At 44.4% G+C, this 19,256-nt stretch overlaps 1 protein-coding gene across 3 annotated transcripts in view; it reads left to right on the forward strand.

Moving 5' to 3' along the window:
* The window catches only part of CRAMP1 (cramped chromatin regulator homolog 1), a 51,005-nt gene that overhangs the window by 2,456 nt on the left and 29,293 nt on the right, over nt 1–19,256 (forward strand). Inside the window, exons 1-7 of one of the 3 annotated variants that reach the window (XM_066640766.1) lie at nt 1,504–1,586; nt 2,714–3,105; nt 11,066–11,259; nt 12,615–12,768; nt 15,081–15,164; nt 18,042–18,090; nt 18,996–19,081. In XM_066640766.1, the coding sequence (XP_066496863.1) occupies nt 1,543–1,586; nt 2,714–3,105; nt 11,066–11,259; nt 12,615–12,768; nt 15,081–15,164; nt 18,042–18,090; nt 18,996–19,081 (1,003 nt within the window). In that variant the 5' untranslated portion in view covers nt 1,504–1,542. Of the gene's footprint in view, nt 1–1,503; nt 1,634–2,713; nt 3,106–11,065; nt 11,260–12,614; nt 12,769–15,080; nt 15,165–18,041; nt 18,091–18,995; nt 19,082–19,256 lie in introns of those variants that run through there. The other 2 variants (XM_066640765.1, XM_066640767.1) reach the window with 2 other exon arrangements.

Below are 19,256 nucleotides of genomic sequence, written 5' to 3' on the forward strand. Positions count from 1 at the left end.
GTTGCATTGCTCTTACCTTGCTGCTGGAAAGTTGGTTAGGATTGTACCCTCACTGTCCTCAGTAAGTTCCACAGTGTGGCTTCTTGGAAGAAAGTGTGCACAGGATTGTGCCCTTAATCTCATCTTGTTTTATAGAATGGTGACTCTCTGGACAGTTGTCTGGCCTTAGCTGTGCTTCTCAATATTTTTATCAGGTGCCAAAATAAGCCTTTTGCTAAGTAGGCCTAGCTAAATATGACTTCGTAGTCTTTTGTGCAATTTGTGTGTGTGTGTGAGAGAGAGAGAGAGAGAGAGAGAGCGAGCGCGCGCGAGCGAGCGCGCGCGATAGAATGTGTGTTCAGGAGATGCTCATATAGGGACCATCATTTCAAGCTCCACATTTAGATTGTGTTTATGAGGTTGCCAACCATCTTTGAGGCTGGTACAATATCTTTGTCAGCCCCCCCAATTGAAACTTGGGACGCTTTTTCCTAGGCAAAGTGGTTGCAGATGTGCCCATTCAGAAGGAGAGGTGAGGTGGACAGCAAGCTCCATCTTGAACCTGACAGTGGGCGAGCTTGGCTGCATTTCTTTTGTGTGTGCTTCACCCCCCCTCCCCCCACATGCTTAAAAGTTATTACTTATGCCAAGCACAGTTCCTGGCCTGGAGAAGCCAGATTTTCCCCCAGTGTGGCTTTGCTTTTTTTTGCACGTTCCTTAATTCAGAGAATAAGTGTGTATGTGTGGGGGGCTGTCATACACATGTCGGTGGGCTAGCTTGGAAGCTTTTTGTGTGTGTGTATGTGATGTTTAAAAGTTGTGGCTTAGACCAAGCAGAGTTCCCCAATGTCTGTGGGGGTCATTCAGTGTTGGTGGGTTAGCTTGGTAGCATTGGTTTTGTGTTTGTGTGTGTCCCCAGTGCTTAAAAGCTGTGTCTTTGATCCAGCAAAGTTCCTGAATTTGAGAAGCCAGATATTTTCCCCCCAATGTAGCTTTGTTTTGTTTTGTGTGTGTGTGTGTGTGTGTGTGTTTGTGTGCATTTCTTAATGCAAAGAGTTGTGTGTGGGTTTTTTTGTGCATTCCATAATGTAAAGAAGTGTGTGTGTGTGTGTGTGTGTGTGTGTGTGTGTGTGTGTGTGTGTTGTGGGGAGGGGGTTCACACACCTGCACAAATCTCTGCAGTTTTGAAACGTAAAATAAAATACAATTTGCAAAATCAAACACAACTCCAGAATAAAATACAAATGTGTTGTATGCGTGTGTGTGAGTGTGCTGGCTACTTTGGGGGCTTTGTCTGCTTGCAAAACAAAAAGCAAAGGTGCTTTGTGTGTTTGTGTGTCTTGAAGTGGGGAGAGGGTGGAAAGAGAAGAAAGCCATTTAGAGGCCTTAGAAATTTGGGAGTGGGTGGATGTGTGGGGTGGGGGGAGTGGGCAATCTTTGCAGCCTTGGCCAGTCCCAGCCCTAGAGAAAGACACACACTCACACACACTCACACAGACACACACACAGAGGAGGAGGAGGAGAAGCTGCTTGGCTGCTGCCTGGCTGGCTGCATCTGGGAACATGAACTGCTCCCCCTCGGCGGGCCGCACTGCCTCGGCTCCATGGTGAGGAGAAGGAAGAGCCCCCCTGGCCCTGAAGACCCTCAGCATGGGTAGGATGGGGTGGGGGAGGCACTTTCAGGGCCCCCCTGGAGGGTGCCGCTCCCTTGCAAGGGCTGCTTCTCCTTCTCCTCCTCCTCCCTGGGTGGCTTGGCCAGAGCCCCACTTTGGCCCCCTCTGGGGCGGCCCTGGTCCTCCTCAGCCCAGGGAGGGGGCTTTGGGGTGAGGGTGGGGTGGGGGGCGCCTTCCCCTCTCCCCCCCCAAGCACAGGTTGCTGGGTTGGGACAAGGCAGCGAAAGGGGATTTAGTCACAAACAACGGCGGCCATGTTGAGAGGAATTTCTGCAGCTAAACTTCTCCCCCTCTGAAGGCGGGTGGGGTGTGGGGAGGGTTGGGGGGACTAGGGGGGTATTTGGGGGCTCAGAGTGGGGGGGGTTAGGAGGGGGAGCACCCCTTTCTGACTTTGTGCCCCTTCCCCACTTATTGCTCTGCTTCCTTCTTTATTTCTCCGCCACACACAAGCACACATTCCTCCCCACACAGGATGACAGTGGGGAGGGTTTGGGGGGGGGTCTTTCGGGGCTCAGAGTGGGGGGGTTAGGAGGGGGAGCACCCCTTTCTGACTTTGTGCCCCTTCCCCACTTATTGCTCTGCTTCCTTCTTTATTTCTCCCACACACACAAGCACACACTCTTCCCCACACAGGATAACAGTGGGGAGGGTTGGGGGGGGTCTTTTTTGAGGGAGTCAGTGTACGGGCACCCCCTGCTGACTTCGCATCCCTTCCCCACTTATTTCTCTGCTTCCTTGTTTATTTCCTCCACAGACACACTCACTCCTCCCCACACGGAAGAGAGTTTGTGGGGGTCTTTTTGGAGGGTTATGGGGGGCTCCCCTTTCTGACTTCGTGTCCCTTCCCCACTTATTTCTCTGCTTCTTTCTTTCGTTTTTCTTTCTTCAAACACACACTCCTGCCTGCATGAAAGTGGGGAAGCTTTGGGGGGGTCTTTTGGGTTCAGGGTGGGGGGCAGTCCTCTGCTGACTTTGTGCCCCTTCCCCACTTATTTCTCTGATTCCATCTTTATTTCTCTCCCCCCGCCCCCCCCCCGGCACACACACTCCTCCCCGCACAGGATGACAGTGAAGCTGGGCGACAGCAGCAGCAGCAGCTCCGAAGAAGGAGTGAAGAAGCTGGGCAAGCGACTGGGTGAAGAGGAGTCCCTGGAAGAGGGTGAAGGAGGAGGAGGAGGAGAGGCAGCCACCAACGGCAGCAGCGGCACAAAGAAAGAAGAGAAGAGGCTGCCCGGCAGCAGCACCGGCAACGACCCCCCTACGGCGAGCCCCACTTTGCCCCCACCAGCCCCCCTGGCCTCCTCCGTCCAGCCTGCGCACAGCCACGACCAACATCATTTCCTCAGGTCCAGCGTCAGACCTCAGAGCAAGAGGTTAAGGAAGGATACTCCGGCATCCTGCTCAGTTAGTGGTGGTGGCAGCGGCGGCTGCTCCTCGGCTACCAAAGGGAAAGGTACGGTATTGCTCACCCACCCCAAAAAATAGCTGCACACACACACACATATACACAAAGGGCCGAAAGGTGGCTGGGTGATGGGGGAAGAGGTGACATCTGTCCGGCTTGCCAGTTTTCTTTCTCTGTGTTGTCTCTTCTGCTTTGTGCTTCCCCCACCCGGTCGCCTGCCTTGCATCCCAAGGTTTGAGCCTGCTCTGTTGGGGTACGTGGTCCCAAAATGTGTTCTGATACCTGCACAGAAACGACTGAGAGTCTTTGAGGAGGAGGATGATAAAAGGCAATTTTTGTAAAGCTTCCTAGGCTGACTGTGAGTTAAGCCCCAGTTCAGGCAATTTGGGGTTGCTGAATTAGGGATGCGATCAGCGGGCGTGTGATTGTGGCCTCCATCTCAAATTTGGTTTTCTTGGTATAGCAATAGCTTTCAAACAACTATCATCTGAAAGAATACTTTCTTGTTCTCTTTGCAAGGTTGTTTGTGATGTTTGTGATGCTGGCTGTAACAAAAGACGGACTGTTGGAACCTGCCTGAAGCGCACACTGCATAAAATCCCCCTTAAACCATGCTGCCTTATGCTCTGTATTGTGGACCAGCTGAATGTCTTTGAACACTTTTGAAACAGGGCTTTTTATAAATTTTAAGAGTCCCGTTTTGGGGTCTTTGTGTATGTGTTTTTGTGACAATCCTTTAGAGAAGTGCACTGTAGTGAAATGCTAAACAGGAGCTTGAGTGTATAAAGCTATTATTCTTGGCCATCTCAGCCTAAACTGCTTTAGTTTGAAATCATTTTAGGTAGTTCCAATACCAAGCAGCAATGGAGAGGAATTTTTCTAGACTACTGCATCCTAAGGTTTTATATATTTATTTTTTTTAATGTGCAAATGGCCTTTGTAAGGAAAATGGGCAATGTTTTAAGGCTTATTAAAATACAAAATGGTGGTCACCACCAAATCATTTTCTCTTTCCTACCCACCATCGCCTCTTCTTGGTGTATTGGGTGGTGGAGAAAAAGATGCTGAAGGATGTATTGCTGATAATATTAAATGTGTGACAGCAAATTTTTTAAGAGGGGGCCTAGTTAAGAATCTGTCCACCATATTGGAAAACTAAAACAATTACAAAATACTTAATGCACTAAAAGAATAATTTTGGTAATAATGATATTGATGGGGACATAGGGATATAGGAAACTGCCTTCTGCTGAATCAGGCCCTTGGTCCAATTTGACTCAGATGCTTGCGCTGACTGGGAGCTCCAAATTTCAGTCAGGGTCTTTCCTAACCCTAAGTACAGATGCCAGGGGTTGAATGTTCCATATCTGAATGGGTAGCTGGTACGCTGTCTCAGAGCTACAGGGAATCTGATACCAAACTCTGGGGCATGTGCCCCAGTAATTGCTTGATCAGTTCCAGCCTTTTTTTTTTTTAATGTGGCAGGCTCAGGGAAGGCAAAGGTTTAGTGGATCATTTTGCTCAATTATGAATATAGTCATTTTTCAATACGCAACTTGGTACTACAAGATGAGCAAAAGGGATAGAAACTTTGTATTCTTTGTAAGTTTAGTTTGTTCCACTTTCTTTGCATTTTTTTGCCCTTTTAACCCTTTTAAAATTAATTTTAGGGCCATGTGCTCTATAATTAACTTGTTTGGCAGGATTGCAAGATGTCTGTATAGCCATCCCATGAAATTTTTGGTCCCAATTCAGTCCTACACAACAGCTAGTAGCCCCGTGTGGATGTATATTGCCATCCACAAATAATAAGCCACATCTTGTCCATTTAGTGGCATCTCTGTGAGCATCACAGTGCACGTCAGTGGTGGACCTCACTTGTTAGATTGGGGCATTTGACTTGAGCTGTTTGTCTTGATGATCTGAGACTGATCTAAATTTTTTGCATTGACCTGAGAATAAAAGACATTCAATGGAATCCTCCAGGTATTTTAAATTGATCTCATTTTAGGGCCGTGTGCTCTATAATTAACTTGTTTGGCAGGAATGCAAGATGGAACCCTCTCTGTTGGCTTTGGAATGCCCTGCCTCTGGAAATCCAGTTAGCTCCCTCCCTGCTGATCTGCATGTGGACCTTTTTATTCCAGCATACCTTTAATCTGCCATGTGTCAGAATTTCTGATTTTTGGACTATTAACACTTTTTTCTGGCTTTGGATGGTGTATTCCTCTGCTGTGTTTGTTTTATAACAGTTTGATTTTTTTTTGTTGCTGTTTTCATTGTTGCACTAAGATCACTTTGGTCTGTCTGAGCCCCCTTGAATGCAGAAAACAGGATAAAAGTTTTTTAACAATAAGCAATTCCATACCCACACAACTTTTTCACATGCCACGCCGAAATGAATGGAAACTCTACATGATCATAGCCATGCTTTACTACAGTTTCATCTCCTTTCAATGGGGGTTCACTTTTAAGTGAATCGTATCCTCTGTCACATAAAATACATTTTTGAAGGTAGACTTGGCACACCCAAGCTAGAAACCAAAGAATAGACAACACATTTGGGAAAGTACTTTACATACAAGTGGAAGTTTGAGTCTTGGTTTTACTACAGCAGTTGACACAGCTGAAGAGACACACTGCCTTTTCAACTTTATGGCTTGCCTCTTCAATACGGAGAATATATGTGGGATAACCAGCAAGAATAGCTCTAGCTTTGTGTGTTTGTCCCTTTTCCTTCATTCCAGCAGGAAACCATTAGTTAAACTATTTTGAACTCTAAATTAAAGTGGTCTGCGCCTTAAATTAAGGTGGTCTATGCATGGTCTAGCTCTATAGCAACAGATCCATTTTCAAGTACGAGGTGTAGGGGAAACCATGAGGTCAGTTTAGACATTGCTTTTTGCAGGTTTCTGATCCAGCATATATGAAACATTACAGTGTTTTGTATACATTACAGCAGCTATGTAAAATAAGCAAATATTCACTGGAAAATATGACTTTGTGGGAAGTAATAATACATACTGGAATCCCTAACAGATCAGGACATCCAAAACAAGTTCTGAAATGCACAGACCAGACTCCCTGATGGATATGTATTTCTGATCTGTGCATTATATATACCTGTGCAAAGCCATTCCTTTAGCTGCAAAAATTAAATATTAGAAATCCACTTATCATTCTCAGGTATTTGGCTATTACAGCTGTAGTCGTCTTGCTTTCCCTTTTTGTATGCATCTAAAAATCCAATTTGGGCAGTTTACCCTAACAGTATAGAAAGCTTCTGATCTTCTCTTCCAGTCATACACAGCAACTGGCAACCCCAAATGTGGGGATGCTCATCCCCATTCACATAGAAAGATGCAATTGGTTGTTTTAGGGGGGCCAGGATGAGCACTGCATTGCCGGTGTGGGTGCACAGGTTTTGCAGTGGGACAGATGAAATGTAACTCTTTTAGAACCATGGAAAATAGATATTTGCCTTTGAGCGTTAACATACACCATCCCTTCCATTATTGCAGTGGTATTCCTGACTACGCCGCACATTTCATTATTGCTAAGAAAGATCAGAAAAGTGTATTGAGGTTTTCAATTTAATTGAAGTATCTTATTGTCTGCTTCACGCAGATCAAGTATCCTGTGAAAAGCATCAAAAGAAAATTGCAGTCAGGGGAAAAAATTGTTTCATCCTTTTCTTTCCCAGAAGTTTGTATCTCTATTTCTTAATTTTCAACTTTTGCAAACTGTCGTTCCTCCCACCCACACCCACCCCCCACTTATGGATTTCCTTAAGGCATCATGCATGATTTCAGACAGGACAGAACCTTGTAGCCTATACCATAGCTGCTCTTTAAAGCCCTTGATCTGCCCTTGTGTTTCAGCTGGATGGGAAACCGTTCTTTTGTGTTGAGTTACTAGGAGAATTGTTTAGGCAGTTCATCTTGCACTGCTCTTCAGGGAATGCTCCTCTCACAATCTATAGAAATGTCTTCTGGGGATGTTTGAGAAAGGTGTCAGGAGAGAAATTAGCAACATGCTCATTAAACCTTGTAGTTAATTTTAAATTGTATATCTCACTGATTTGAGCTTGATTGTTGTGTCTTTGCAGTGAACAACCCCACAGTGATGTGTGCTTGTGATCTTATGTAATGGGTTGGATCCATCTCCTTTCTACTGCTTGTACAGCCTTCTACTTGCAGGGGCACAACTGTTGGCAATTCTTCCTGCTTTTTCCTGCATTCCGTGCTACACACCATGTTGTATCTGAATGTCCTTTAGCCTCAGAAGCAGATTTTGGAAGGGTGTAGGAGGCTGGAGAGAGAAAGAGAAATTGCCCAAATTCAAACCTCTTGCCCTTTTGAAGAAGTACAAGCACAAGTGGAAGTGAGGCTTTGGATACAGCCCACTGCTTTTATATTTTGTGTAAGTTCTGATCAGTTTGAGATCCCACTGGAAGTTTTTCAACAAATTTGTATGTGCCCTTTGATTCCTTGGGAAGGGATGTAGTACAGCACCAAGAACAGACAAGCAAAGGCCTAGGAATCTGTTTTATATGGCATCAGACATAGACAATATAGAGCTACATGTAGTACATATAACTCAATACTGTCTGCATTTTCTGGCATCTCTAATGTTTTGGACAGGACTCCTTCCTAGATCTATCTGGAGATGCTGGAAATTGAACCTGGAATCTTTTGTACACAGAACAGGTGCTGTACCAGAGTCACTGTTCCCCAGGAAGAGGGAACAGGAGAGGCTTTAACTAGTAGAAAGCAATAGTTATATAAATTGTGCAAAGTATTTCATCCTATGATCTTAGAAAGCTGCCTTATGCTGAATCACATGTTTGGTCCCTCTTGGTCAGAATCGCCAACACAGACCAGTGGTAGCTCTCTATGGTTTCAGACTGGACATTTTCCTCTGCCCTGTCCAGATATTCTGGGAATTGAGCATAGAAACTTCTGCATGCAGAGCAAGTACTGTGCCAATGAGCCGCAGCCTTTCCCCAAGACCAAAGGGGTGTCTTATTCTATTATAGCAAAAAGCAACTGACTTGCTTAGACTCTCTTTGTGTTCTTCATAAATAACTGCTTTCGAGTACCAGCTTGAAGCCTGCTTCTTCCTTCAGTCTTGATTGCAAGAGGCTGGGGATGATCTTGGTACAAAGGGTCACCCCTTTAAGTTGCTATGATGTCTGTTCTATAGGGGGTTGTATTTTGTTTGTTGCAGGTGACACAGAGTGGTTTTTTTTCACTAAGGTGACTTCAAATGCAGTCTCTACCTTCCTTATGTTAAACATTGGTCACCACACCTGAAGGAGGGTATTGTAGGGCTGATTAAGATGCAAAAGGAGACAACCAAAATGATCATCTTCCTTATGAGCAAATACTATAATGTTTGGGGTTTTTTTTAGCTTGGGGAAAAAAGACAATGATGGAGGAATATGACTAAGATTATAAAATGCAGTTTTTTCCCCCTGTCTCTCGATATTAGAACCAAGAGTCATCAGTGAAACTTGTGACTATATCAAGATCATGTTAATCCTGGCCTCGATATAGTTTGTTCCTCTTGGCATGGGTATCTTTTGCAAATCTTAGAAGCCTTCCTTTCAGGTCATCCCAAAAGGCACTCAAATAGTTGGATAGATCTGAGAGGCTGATTTTGGTGGCTTCCTTGCGTCTGTAACTGTGACACTCATGTTGTGACTTATGCCTTAGCAGTATTCAATATGTTGGAAAGTGTAACGTGAAATGTTAAAGAATATGATGTAGTTTTCCATTACTGAATCTGTGGCTTGTTAGCCTCTTTCTTGAATTGGTTTTTGAGATGCCTCAGTATTCTTGGCCAGTCTAAACTGGGCCCCTTTCATCACTTATTTTAATACACTGAGATTCCAGTGGGCTCTTCTTTAGTAACCCACATAATAAGAGTTGCTATATAACTGCAATCTGATAGCGCACTCTATCCAGTGATACCCATTGTGTATGCATAGTCATGTTCAAATTTGCACAGACGTGTGTGTGTGTGTGTGTGTGTGTGTGTGTGTGTGTCACTTTACATGCTTCCTGTGAAAATGCCAGCATTCACACAAGAAATACATTTGCCACCCAAGTGTGGAACAGCCCTTAGTCCTTGCCCTTTAAGCTTCCATTTGGCAATTTATAATGTCACCCCCAAAAAAACATACCAATCAGGCATCCCAGTTCTATAAATCTAAGAACATGGGTCTGAATATACCCATGAAAGTTAAAATGGCATTGTTGGTTGGGCAAGGTTGACCCCAATAGCACAGAGTCCATCTTGCCATTCTGTGGTATTTTTTGCCTTCATTCTGGTGGACCTCAATGCTGTATCTTGGGCAAATAGAGTTGAGCCAGTCACACAGGCTTCACAATGACCTAAGTGTGTTTTGAAGATCGCTGCCTAGACCCAGCGATCTTAGACTAGCAACTAGCTCATGTGTCTCTACAGCCAGTTCCATACAGTGCAACAACTTTGTCCAATGTTGCACTTGATCGAATCAATAATGGTGGCATTTGTCCACCTAGCTTTTTTCACCCACACAGATAAATCCTGACACAATCCTGGGACACAAGCATTCCTACACAAATGGTAATGTTGTAATAATGATTGCATCTGATGCTAGTGTTTATGAGTTGCTACTGGACCTTGAACCTCCTTTGTTCAGAGATTCTGATTACTATCTTTATTTCAAAGTGATAATTTCTTAGGCAATCCTTGGGACCCAAATGCAATTTTTGTATTTTCTCTTAAGCTCTTTCCTGGTTGTCAGGTGTGTCTAGAATTAGTTTGTCTCAGTAAAGCTAGATCTTTGTGTGTGTGTTTTTCTGACATGTTTCAAAGATAGGAAAGGTTCATCACCAGTGTTCTTAGATATACAGGGTGACCCAAAAGTAGGTGGACAGTAGGTGGAATAAATGTTATCATTGACTGTCCACCTACTTTTGGGTCACCCTATATAATTGTCTTGTTGGAAGCATCAAATATAGTTATGTGCAATACCCAGCTTATGAAGCTAGGCAGTGCCATGATGATCAGGATCCCTTGGCCTCTGAAATTAGTTTGGTGAATCCAAAGGAGCTTTAGAGGTTGTGTTATGGCACTGGGATTGGTTCTTCATGGGGGGGAAAAACGACATCCCAGTACAGTATATTAACATAAGTCATTGCATAAGATGAAGCAGATCTTTGGATCCAAGCTCAGAATGTGAATTGCCTACTCCCAAAAATGAACCATACAACAAATGCGTCCCATCCTATTTGGGCATCAAAATCTACTCAACTTGCACGATGCAGTAACTTTAAAGGGCAATGTGCGTGGTCCCATGGCCCTTCCACCGTGATCTGAACTAACTTCTTCTCTCTAGAACTAACTTCTTCTCTCTAGAAACCATCCAGTTTTGAATACTATGATTTTTTTCAAGACCTCTACAGTATACAGTAAAAGCTACCAGCTTTCATGTACTCTCTAGATGGTATATACAACAGAGCATAATAATACCCAAAGCAAGGATGAATAGGTTTCTTTTTAAGGTTTAACCTGAATTCTTTTAATCAATAAAAAAGTGGTTTTAATCCTAAAGCATGTTGCATTGAGGCTTGCTGTTTGGCTTTGTTTAGAAAGATCTGTTTTCCTACCCCCTGAGTCTTACTGAATCAACCATCTCTTTTCCCAAACCCTTTCATAAGAACGGTAGGCTCTTACAGTTCTTTGATGGAGGGGAAATGCATCATATCTGTGCATATAGAGTAAAAGTGACTTTGCAAACTTTTACTTCTAACTCTTTCATAATTTGTAACTCTGAAATGAATCAAAAGCTTCCGGGAAATTGCATTTTAGTGTGCAGATTTAGTAGACATACAGTTGTGAAATGACTTGTGGGCTGTTGACAGCTTATATTTTATGTACAGTTTCAGAAGTGTAGTAAACTCTGAATGGCGAGTGTAGTACTGCTGAACTGAAAATATTTGGTGATGTGTATTTAAAGGTGCGGATAATGGCGGGGCCTCATCGGGCAACTCTCCTGCTGTCCCTGCCAATGCCCCAGCTGGGAGTTCGAAATCGACTGCAAGGAACCTGGGCTCCTCAGCTGGTGAAAAGGAAGAAGGGAAGAAGGTTAGGCGTCAGTGGGAATCCTGGAGCACGGAGGATAAGAATACCTTCTTTGAAGGTCTCTATGAGGTGGGTGTGACCAGGGTCTGGCCATTGCTATGCCCTGTGGTAGTATGTTCTGAAGATCATTGGTGTGCTATGTTTAAGATAGGCTTTTAAAAACATTTCCGTTGACTGTATTAGTATTTTTTAAGATAGTAAGCAAATATATCAGACAGCCCAGTCCTGAGCATGTGTACTCGGAAGTAAGTGTCATTGAGTTCATTGCAACCTCCTTCCCTCATTAAGCAGGCATAGGCTTGCAATCTTAGTTGTTTTTCAAAAGCTATTTAAACATTATGCACCTTTTAATCCAACATGGAGTAGACCAGAGGTGTCAATCGTAAGAGCTGTGGGCCGAATGTGGCCCCTGGAAGCAATTTGTCTGGCCCTTGTTATAATTGCGCTCTTGCAGCTTGAAATTTGGGCTCTCCCATATCTTGAAATTATGGACAAGATTTGCACATTTTCTCTTCTGCCGTTTGTAGCTATTGAGTTTCTCTGTGAGAACAAAGGGCTGATTTCTGACCATCAACTGCTTAGTGATGTCACTTCCGGCCCTCAGCAGGCACCATGAAATGCTAACTTCAGCCCTCTCTATGAGGGGAGTTTGACACCCCTGGAAGTAGACTCATAAGCTCCCGTTGCACCAGCTTACTGCCTATATCTCCAGAGATTTATCCTGGGAAAAGCCATTTGAGCCAAACAGAGATAGGCACAGCCTCGTTTTATCCGAATTCTGTAATAACTTCCATATTCCAGAAGTCCTGAGACTTCCAATTTCATACATTCTGGATGAATGGACTAAATTAGACATCTGGTTTTTGCATTCTGGAGAGACCCAAATGTATGAAAGAATGAAGTAAATCCAAGCAGTCAAAGGGGAACCCTTCCTCATTGAAATAATAATAATAATAATAATAATAATAACAGTATTTATATACCACTTTTCAACTAAATGTTCACAAAGCGGTTTACAGAGAAAAATCAAACAACTAAATGGCTCCCTGTCCCAAAAGGGCTCACAATCTAAAAAGATGCAAAAAGAATACCAGCAGACAGCCACTAAAACAGACAGTGCTGGGGTGAGGTGGGCCAGTTACTCTCCCCCTGCTAAAAAAAGGAGCACCCACTTGAAAAAGTGCCTCTTACCCAATTAGCAGGGGTTGACTAATAATAATAATAGAGTGTTATGCACGTTTCAAGCCATATGTATTTACTTGGATGTTGTTTTTTTGTACACTTCACCCATTTTGGTGCTTTTTGCATTGTTCCTTGAACGATTGCAAAGAAGACCAGGAATGAATGTTCATAGGAGTGCTGATCCCTCCCATTAGTAGTCTGCTCATCTTCCTCATTTTGGGATATGTATTTGCTTTTTCCAGCACGGTAAAGACTTTGAAGCAATTCAGAACAACATCGCCCTCAAGTACAAGAAGAAAAGCAAGCCAGCAAGCATGGTGAAGAACAAGGAGCAAGTCCGGCACTTCTACTATCGCACCTGGCACAAGATTTCCAAATACATTGACTTTGATAATGGTGAGCATGTTGTAAGACTTGATTCCATTGTTGATGCAAATACTAGACTAGAGTATATATGTTGGCAACCTTCAGTCTCGAGAGACTCTGGTATCGCGCTCTGAATGGTGGTTCTGGAACAGCGTTTAGTGTGGCTGAAAAGGCCGATTCGGGAGTGACAACCCCTTCCACACTGGGAGCAAGTGCAGCCTGTCCCTGGTCTGTCTCCCTGGCTGTGGGCCTTCCTTCTTTGCCTCTTTACCTCAGTCTGATGGCCAAGTGTCTCTTCAAACTGGGAAAGGCCATGCTGCACAGCCTGCCTCCAAGCGGGCCGCTCAGAGGCCAGGATTTCCCACCTGTTGAGGTCCACTCCTAAGGCCTTCAGATCCCTCTTGCAGATGTCCTTGTATCGCAGCTGTGGTCTACCTGTAGGGCGCTTTCCTTGCACGAGTTCTCCATAGAGGAGATCCTTCGGGATCTGGCCATCATCCATTCTCACGACATGACCGAGCCAACGCAGGCGTCTCTGTTTCAGCAGTGCATACATGCTAGGGATTCCAGCACGTTCCAGGACTGTGTTGTTTGGAACTTTGTCCTGCCAGGTGATGCCGAGGATGCATCGGAGGCAGCGCATGTGGAAAGCGTTCATTTTCCTCTCCTGTTGTGAGCGAAGAGTCCACGACTCGCTGCAGTACAGAAGTGTAGTCAGGACGCAAGCTCTGTAGACCTGGATCTTGGTATACTCTTATTTGGTATATGTATAGAGTATACATATATACTCTACCAAGAGTATATATGAAGTCTGCAAGATGTGTACCAGTTACGTTCTGGAGGTTTGTCCAGAGGTTGGAATGTATGAAAACTGAAACAGCCCATGCCTGCCCAGTGCTTTCTTGCCTGTGCGAAAGCAGTACAGTGGATAGATTGCACCTGCACAAAAGCGCTGACATGGGTGTCCATAGCTCAGTTGTCCATGAGTCAGATGTCCGTAACTCAGGGGTCCAGTGTTTTGTCAATTAATGGTTGCCTTCCAGTGTTCAGGAGTCATAAAGAGCATCTTGGAGGGCACATGATGTATTCACCTTGCTGAAGGTGAGCAGGATGGAGCTTGATCAGTGTTGACATAGGAGACTGTTAGGGAATCGAATGCACAGAACCTTGAGCTCCACGATGGAAGGGCAGGATTTAAGTGCAGTAAAATAAAAATGTTTGCACAAGGTCTGCCGGGGGGGGGGGGGGATTCCTTGCTGATATAGTGCATCAGCTTGTGCATGCACACCTTTGCACACCTGTGGTGATCATCTTGTGTCAGACTAAACAGAATTGGTAAGGGAGGGACAACCAAACGAAAAAGGACGTGCTGTAGTGCTGTGCGACGTGGCTTTCCCTGTGTGGTGCTCACCAATGTTTGCAGCTTTGCACTGAAATGCCAGACTGGGAATGAGGAAGGCAAACGTTCAGCCTTCCTCATTCCTAGACACACAGATAAAATTTTTCAGGTCAGTAGGTTAACGTGTGGTAATTTCCACCACTACAAGAGCAATGTGATCATTTTTTATTTATTTAAGAAAAGGAAAGCACCAACTTCCTCTGTGTAAATCCAAGATGTTTGCAACAAAGAGAACATGAGAAACCTTGTAGTATAAGCCTTCCCTAAAACAATGGAAGTAAACTGCTATCAGCAGCACGAGAACTACAGACAGTTGCAATACAAACCCCTTCTTCATCAAGGAGACACGTCAGAGAATCTTTAAAAGGAAGGGCATTCCAAAGCCTTCTGCCTAGAACAGTGAAAGCCTAGTTTCTAAATCTTGTTATCCAGATCTCCTTCAAAGGAGAAAGTGAAGTTTTCATCCTGGGGGAGGTGATGTTTATTGCAGTACATTCCTATAACGAAAGAGGATGTCTACCTGTAAGGATTAAACAGGGTCTGCATGTATATAACTGTTCTTGATAGCTTCCTATCTTGCTGCTATGCCTTCCGACATAAAATCTAGCACTGGGGTAGAATAGTAGTATCACAGCACTTTGAATTAGTTTCAGTCCCAATAATGAAAACATCAATGACGGTTGGTGTAGGTTTGTAGGCCTACCTATTTCTAAAACCTCAGCTGTGACATGAATATGCCTTTCAGTTTACAGCATACATGGATGCTAACTGCAGGAGATTCTTGTCAATGCTAGTTAAGCACTTGGTTGATATTTGTCTCATTCTCCAAAACTGCCCACGAGGGCATGTTCTGTGTCTTCTGACCTAATCGCACTGAATCTAAAGAGTGTTTTTCTTTTCCTCTAATACCTGTGGGCTTCCCCCCCCTTCTTTTGCTTTGCAGTATTCTCTCAAGGGCTGAAAAAATCCTCCCTGGAGCTCTACGGTTTAATTTGTTATGGGGAGCTAAGGAAGAAGATCGGGGGATGTGAGTATACAGTACTTAAGATGCTTTGAAATTTGGAAAGCTGGGCTTTCCTTGTGCTCATGTAATAGTTCCTGAGCTGCCTACCCTGTTAATTCTGATGCCCTTATTTTGCAGTGTGGCTTTCTTCAAGTAATTTTTTTTCCTCTATGTTCTTCGCATGAGAGATTGGATCTTATATTAACTTTTCCGGCACCAAAGTGTATCATGTCTGGGTCTGGATATAAATGCTTTTCAAGCAATTTTGATTTTCTATATAGCGTGACCATAATTGTTTAAAAGGCAAATCAGGAAAACCTAGTGATGGGTATCTTTAAAGTATGAAACCGCCCTGTACTATTGGTTCATCTAGTGCAGTCTTGTTGACACCAGTTGGCAACAACTTTCCAGGGTTTCAGACAGGGGGTCGTTCCAAGCCGTACATGGAATTGCCAGGGATTGAAACTGGGATCTTCTCCATGCAAAAGCCAATGCTCTGCCAGTGAGTCACTGCCCCTCTCTCAAAATGTTGAATTTCTAATGGGCTAACAATTATTTTGTTGTTTGCACATGGGAGGAACATTGCCACATTGTTTCAGGAGTTAGGGCTAATAATAATAATAATAATACATCATTTGAATGGTGCTTTCTGCTTGCAAAGCACATTATGTGTCTTGATTTTGTTCTTAACAGCAATGCTGTTTAGAAGTAATGTGATTGCCATATTGCAACTGGGGAAGACTGAGGCTGAGCCAAGTCGTTTGCTTGAGGCCACTCATTGAATTCATGGCAGAGGCATGATTAAAACTGGTTTTGTCTCCTATCCTGAACTTGTTAGCTGATTTATCCCATCTTGCACATCTGTAGCATCTGAGAGCCTTCTAGGCAGGAAGCTGTGCCAGGTTCTGTTCCCACAGCCTATTTTGCAAATCTGGTTGTATTTTCAGAACTATCATAAAGCTGGACACTCCCCCCCCCCATTTTGAGCATAGCAGTCAGCAATATGCACTTCTCTTCCAACAGAAGTGTTTGTGCCTCCTCCAGCATGCACTGCCACCAGCTTCTTAGGGCCCAGTCCTATCCCTCCAGCACTGATGTAGCATGTCAAAGAGGGTGTGTGCTGCATCCTGCTAGATGGGAGTGGGTGGGCAGGCAATCCTTCAGAGCTGCCTTATGGCTGGATCAGCTCTGGAAAGTTAGATAGGGCTGGGCCTTTAAACAGGTATGCTCAACCACTCGTTGAAATCCTTCTCGCCCTCTTTAAAAGCACCAAGCCACTTGCAGCATTTACCTGGAATGGTCATGAAGGATCAAGAATACATGCAATCAGCTAGCATCTTTCAGCATGGCTAGTGGTAGGTCAGTTTTTTGACCAATAGACTGGATGCTGGGAAGGCTCTCCTCTGGTAGGTTGACAGGCTCTCCTCTTACTGCGTCAGGCTTTGTGAAGACTGTGAGCTTGCTACCTTGGTAACAGGAATCTAGTGTATGAGACATTCAAGAAGATCTTCCCGTTAATGCTGCTGCTTTGGAGCCAGTAATTTTGCCCATTGTAAGAGTGATAAAGTTCTGTTTTTTAATCTACAGATGTGCTTCCTGTCACATCTCAATTCTATGTATGTTGACTCAGAAATAAGTCCCACTTTGGTCTGTTGAATTTTCTCCCACGTTAAAGCTGTACAGCAGAGGTTCTCAAACTGGGGCATCACCACACCCCAGCCAGGGAAGCCCTGTCTCTGCCCCCTTAAGGGACAGGGTGCTGGCAAAGGCAGCAACATGATTGCCAAGATCACTCTGCTGCCAGGGATGAAAGGGGTGTTTATTTCTTGTACTTAACCAGAGGCAGTGCTGGCTTCCCAGGGGGTTTGGGGAGCCTGCTGACCCCTCTGCAGGGCTCCCCAAGCCTCGGAATATTTAAAAATAGCAATCAAGACCCACTTTCAGTTTGCTATCGCTGAGCGTTTTGCTCACCACACCAAACTTTCTGCTGCTATTTACAGGATCACACCATGGTCTCCCTACCAGGCGGTGGGGCATCCATTGCATCCTGCAAAGCCCCAGGGCGTTATGACACTCCGTTTGGAAACCTCTGCCATTAGTCACCTCTACATCCTATAAAGAAACTTGCTTTACATATTACATTCAGCACTCAGTAGCATATAGGAAATTGTAATTATCTTGGGGCCCAATTCTGTCCAACAATGGAGCCCTGATGTAAGGAAGCAAACATTTCTTTACCTTGAGGCCTCCATAATTCCCCTCCCTCTGCAAGACGCAGCACACACCCCATCAGCACAGCTGCATCAGCCCTGGAAAGTTGGATAAAGTTGGGCCCTTGGCTTCCTTTTGCCAAGGGAGCTCACAGGTTCACGAGACTCTGTGCGGTAGAAGCGATATTATAGCTCCTTGTTGAACTGATTTGTATTATCTTAACGCCCCCTCATGCATCTTCTGGAATTGGAAAGTTCTCTTGGAAGATGTTAGCTCAGTCAAAATAATCTCTCCACTAAGTGCGTACTTAGTCTAGATGTGGTGGTGGCTGCTAGCTTGGGTGGCTGTGAAAGGGGATTGGACGAATTCATGGAGGACAGGTCTGTGACTGACTGCTAGTCGTGATGGCTGTGAATCGCTTTTGAGTTCAGTGGCTGTATGCTTCTAGATACCCAGTTGCAGGGGAGTAGTGCAGGGAGAGAGGTGCACTCCTCTCTTTGTGCGCTTCCCAGAGACAGCTGGTGGATCGTGTGGGAAATGGGAGGCTGGACAAGATGCATCTTGGGCCTGATTCGGCCTGCCTTTTCTTAGTAAGAAAGGTAATTTCTACAAGAAATACTAAAGATGGTTATCCATATTTTGCTCCTTTTGTATTTCTGTCCTAAAGTATTGTATTCAACTTTATTTAAGGTATGGATGACAAAAATGCAGCGAAACTCAATGAGCTCATCCAAGTTGGGTAAGCGCCTCTTCTTTTTCAACTTGTTTGCTTTTAACAAGGATTTTTGCTGTGTATGGGAAAATTTAGAGAAATTTTTAGACAAGCAGGAAGATAAGCACCATTTGCGTAAAATCATAGGTGATTTGTGATGGTCCTTCAGAAGAAAACTTTGCAGTCCAGAGTTAGGCCTCTTGCCCTTCAAGGTTGATTCAGATCTGCATGTAAACTACCTGAATATCTATCTTTTGATTTTAGAAACTGCAGACTGCTGGGGAGCCTATAACATGCCCCCACCATTTTTTCCCACTGCACTCCTTTTGTTTACCTCCTAGCTTGGTGAATAATTATGTTGGTATCAAACAGAATGGCAAGCTTTTGAATCCTTGTTACGTTTTAGTTGGCCCTAACAAAAGCATGACTCTACCTTGTGCTTGAAACTGATAGAGAGGAGTGGGTCCTGACTTAAACTACTCATGCTGTAGCAAGAACAGAACATCTCCCTTGTTTTGTGAAGGGGTGCATACAGTCATTGGTGCCATGTGGCTGCGTCTTTTTCCATCTGCAATGAATTGAGTCCCCTGCCCACACTCGTAGTCAGCTGTGGGGTGAAGTACACCTTCTATTTTTGCCGCTTGCCATAATACGTCATTGTTCTGTGCGGAGACTGAAATGGTACATTGCAAGCTGCTGTAGCTGTGCTTCTGTGCATTTGCTCTTCCTATAGTTTCCAGCCCTCTAGCCAATGAGTCCGAGTACATTTTTCGACCTTTCTATCAGCAGTTGATTCAGAACCACAGAGAGTCCAATTTTGTGCTGAAACTTATGAGCAAATGCTCAGCAACTCAGGCATTTTGTTTTAACATGTTTGAAGAGGTGCCGTGCGGCCCATGCTCTCGTGTTTCTCATTCTTTAAATGTTTCTAGGGCTACAACTGTGCGCTTCAAAGGGAGGAATCTTCGCATCAAGGCTCCAATGTGCCGGGCTTTGAAGAAACTCTGTGATCCAGATGGTACGTCAGAACTGGGGCGGGAAAGGCATTTGGAACAGATGGGACCAAGTGAGAATCTCAAGTGTGTCTTTAGGCCAGTTCTCACAGCCAAATGAGTGCTGTTGAGGTTGCCCCTTGAGCAGGTCTGTGCAGGATTCATCCTGTGCCAAGGTGATTGGGCAGTTGCTTTGAGTTG

Source organism: Tiliqua scincoides, chromosome 13 (assembly GCF_035046505.1).
Source record: "Tiliqua scincoides isolate rTilSci1 chromosome 13, rTilSci1.hap2, whole genome shotgun sequence".
In the NCBI taxonomy this organism is placed as follows: domain Eukaryota; kingdom Metazoa; phylum Chordata; class Lepidosauria; order Squamata; family Scincidae; genus Tiliqua; species Tiliqua scincoides.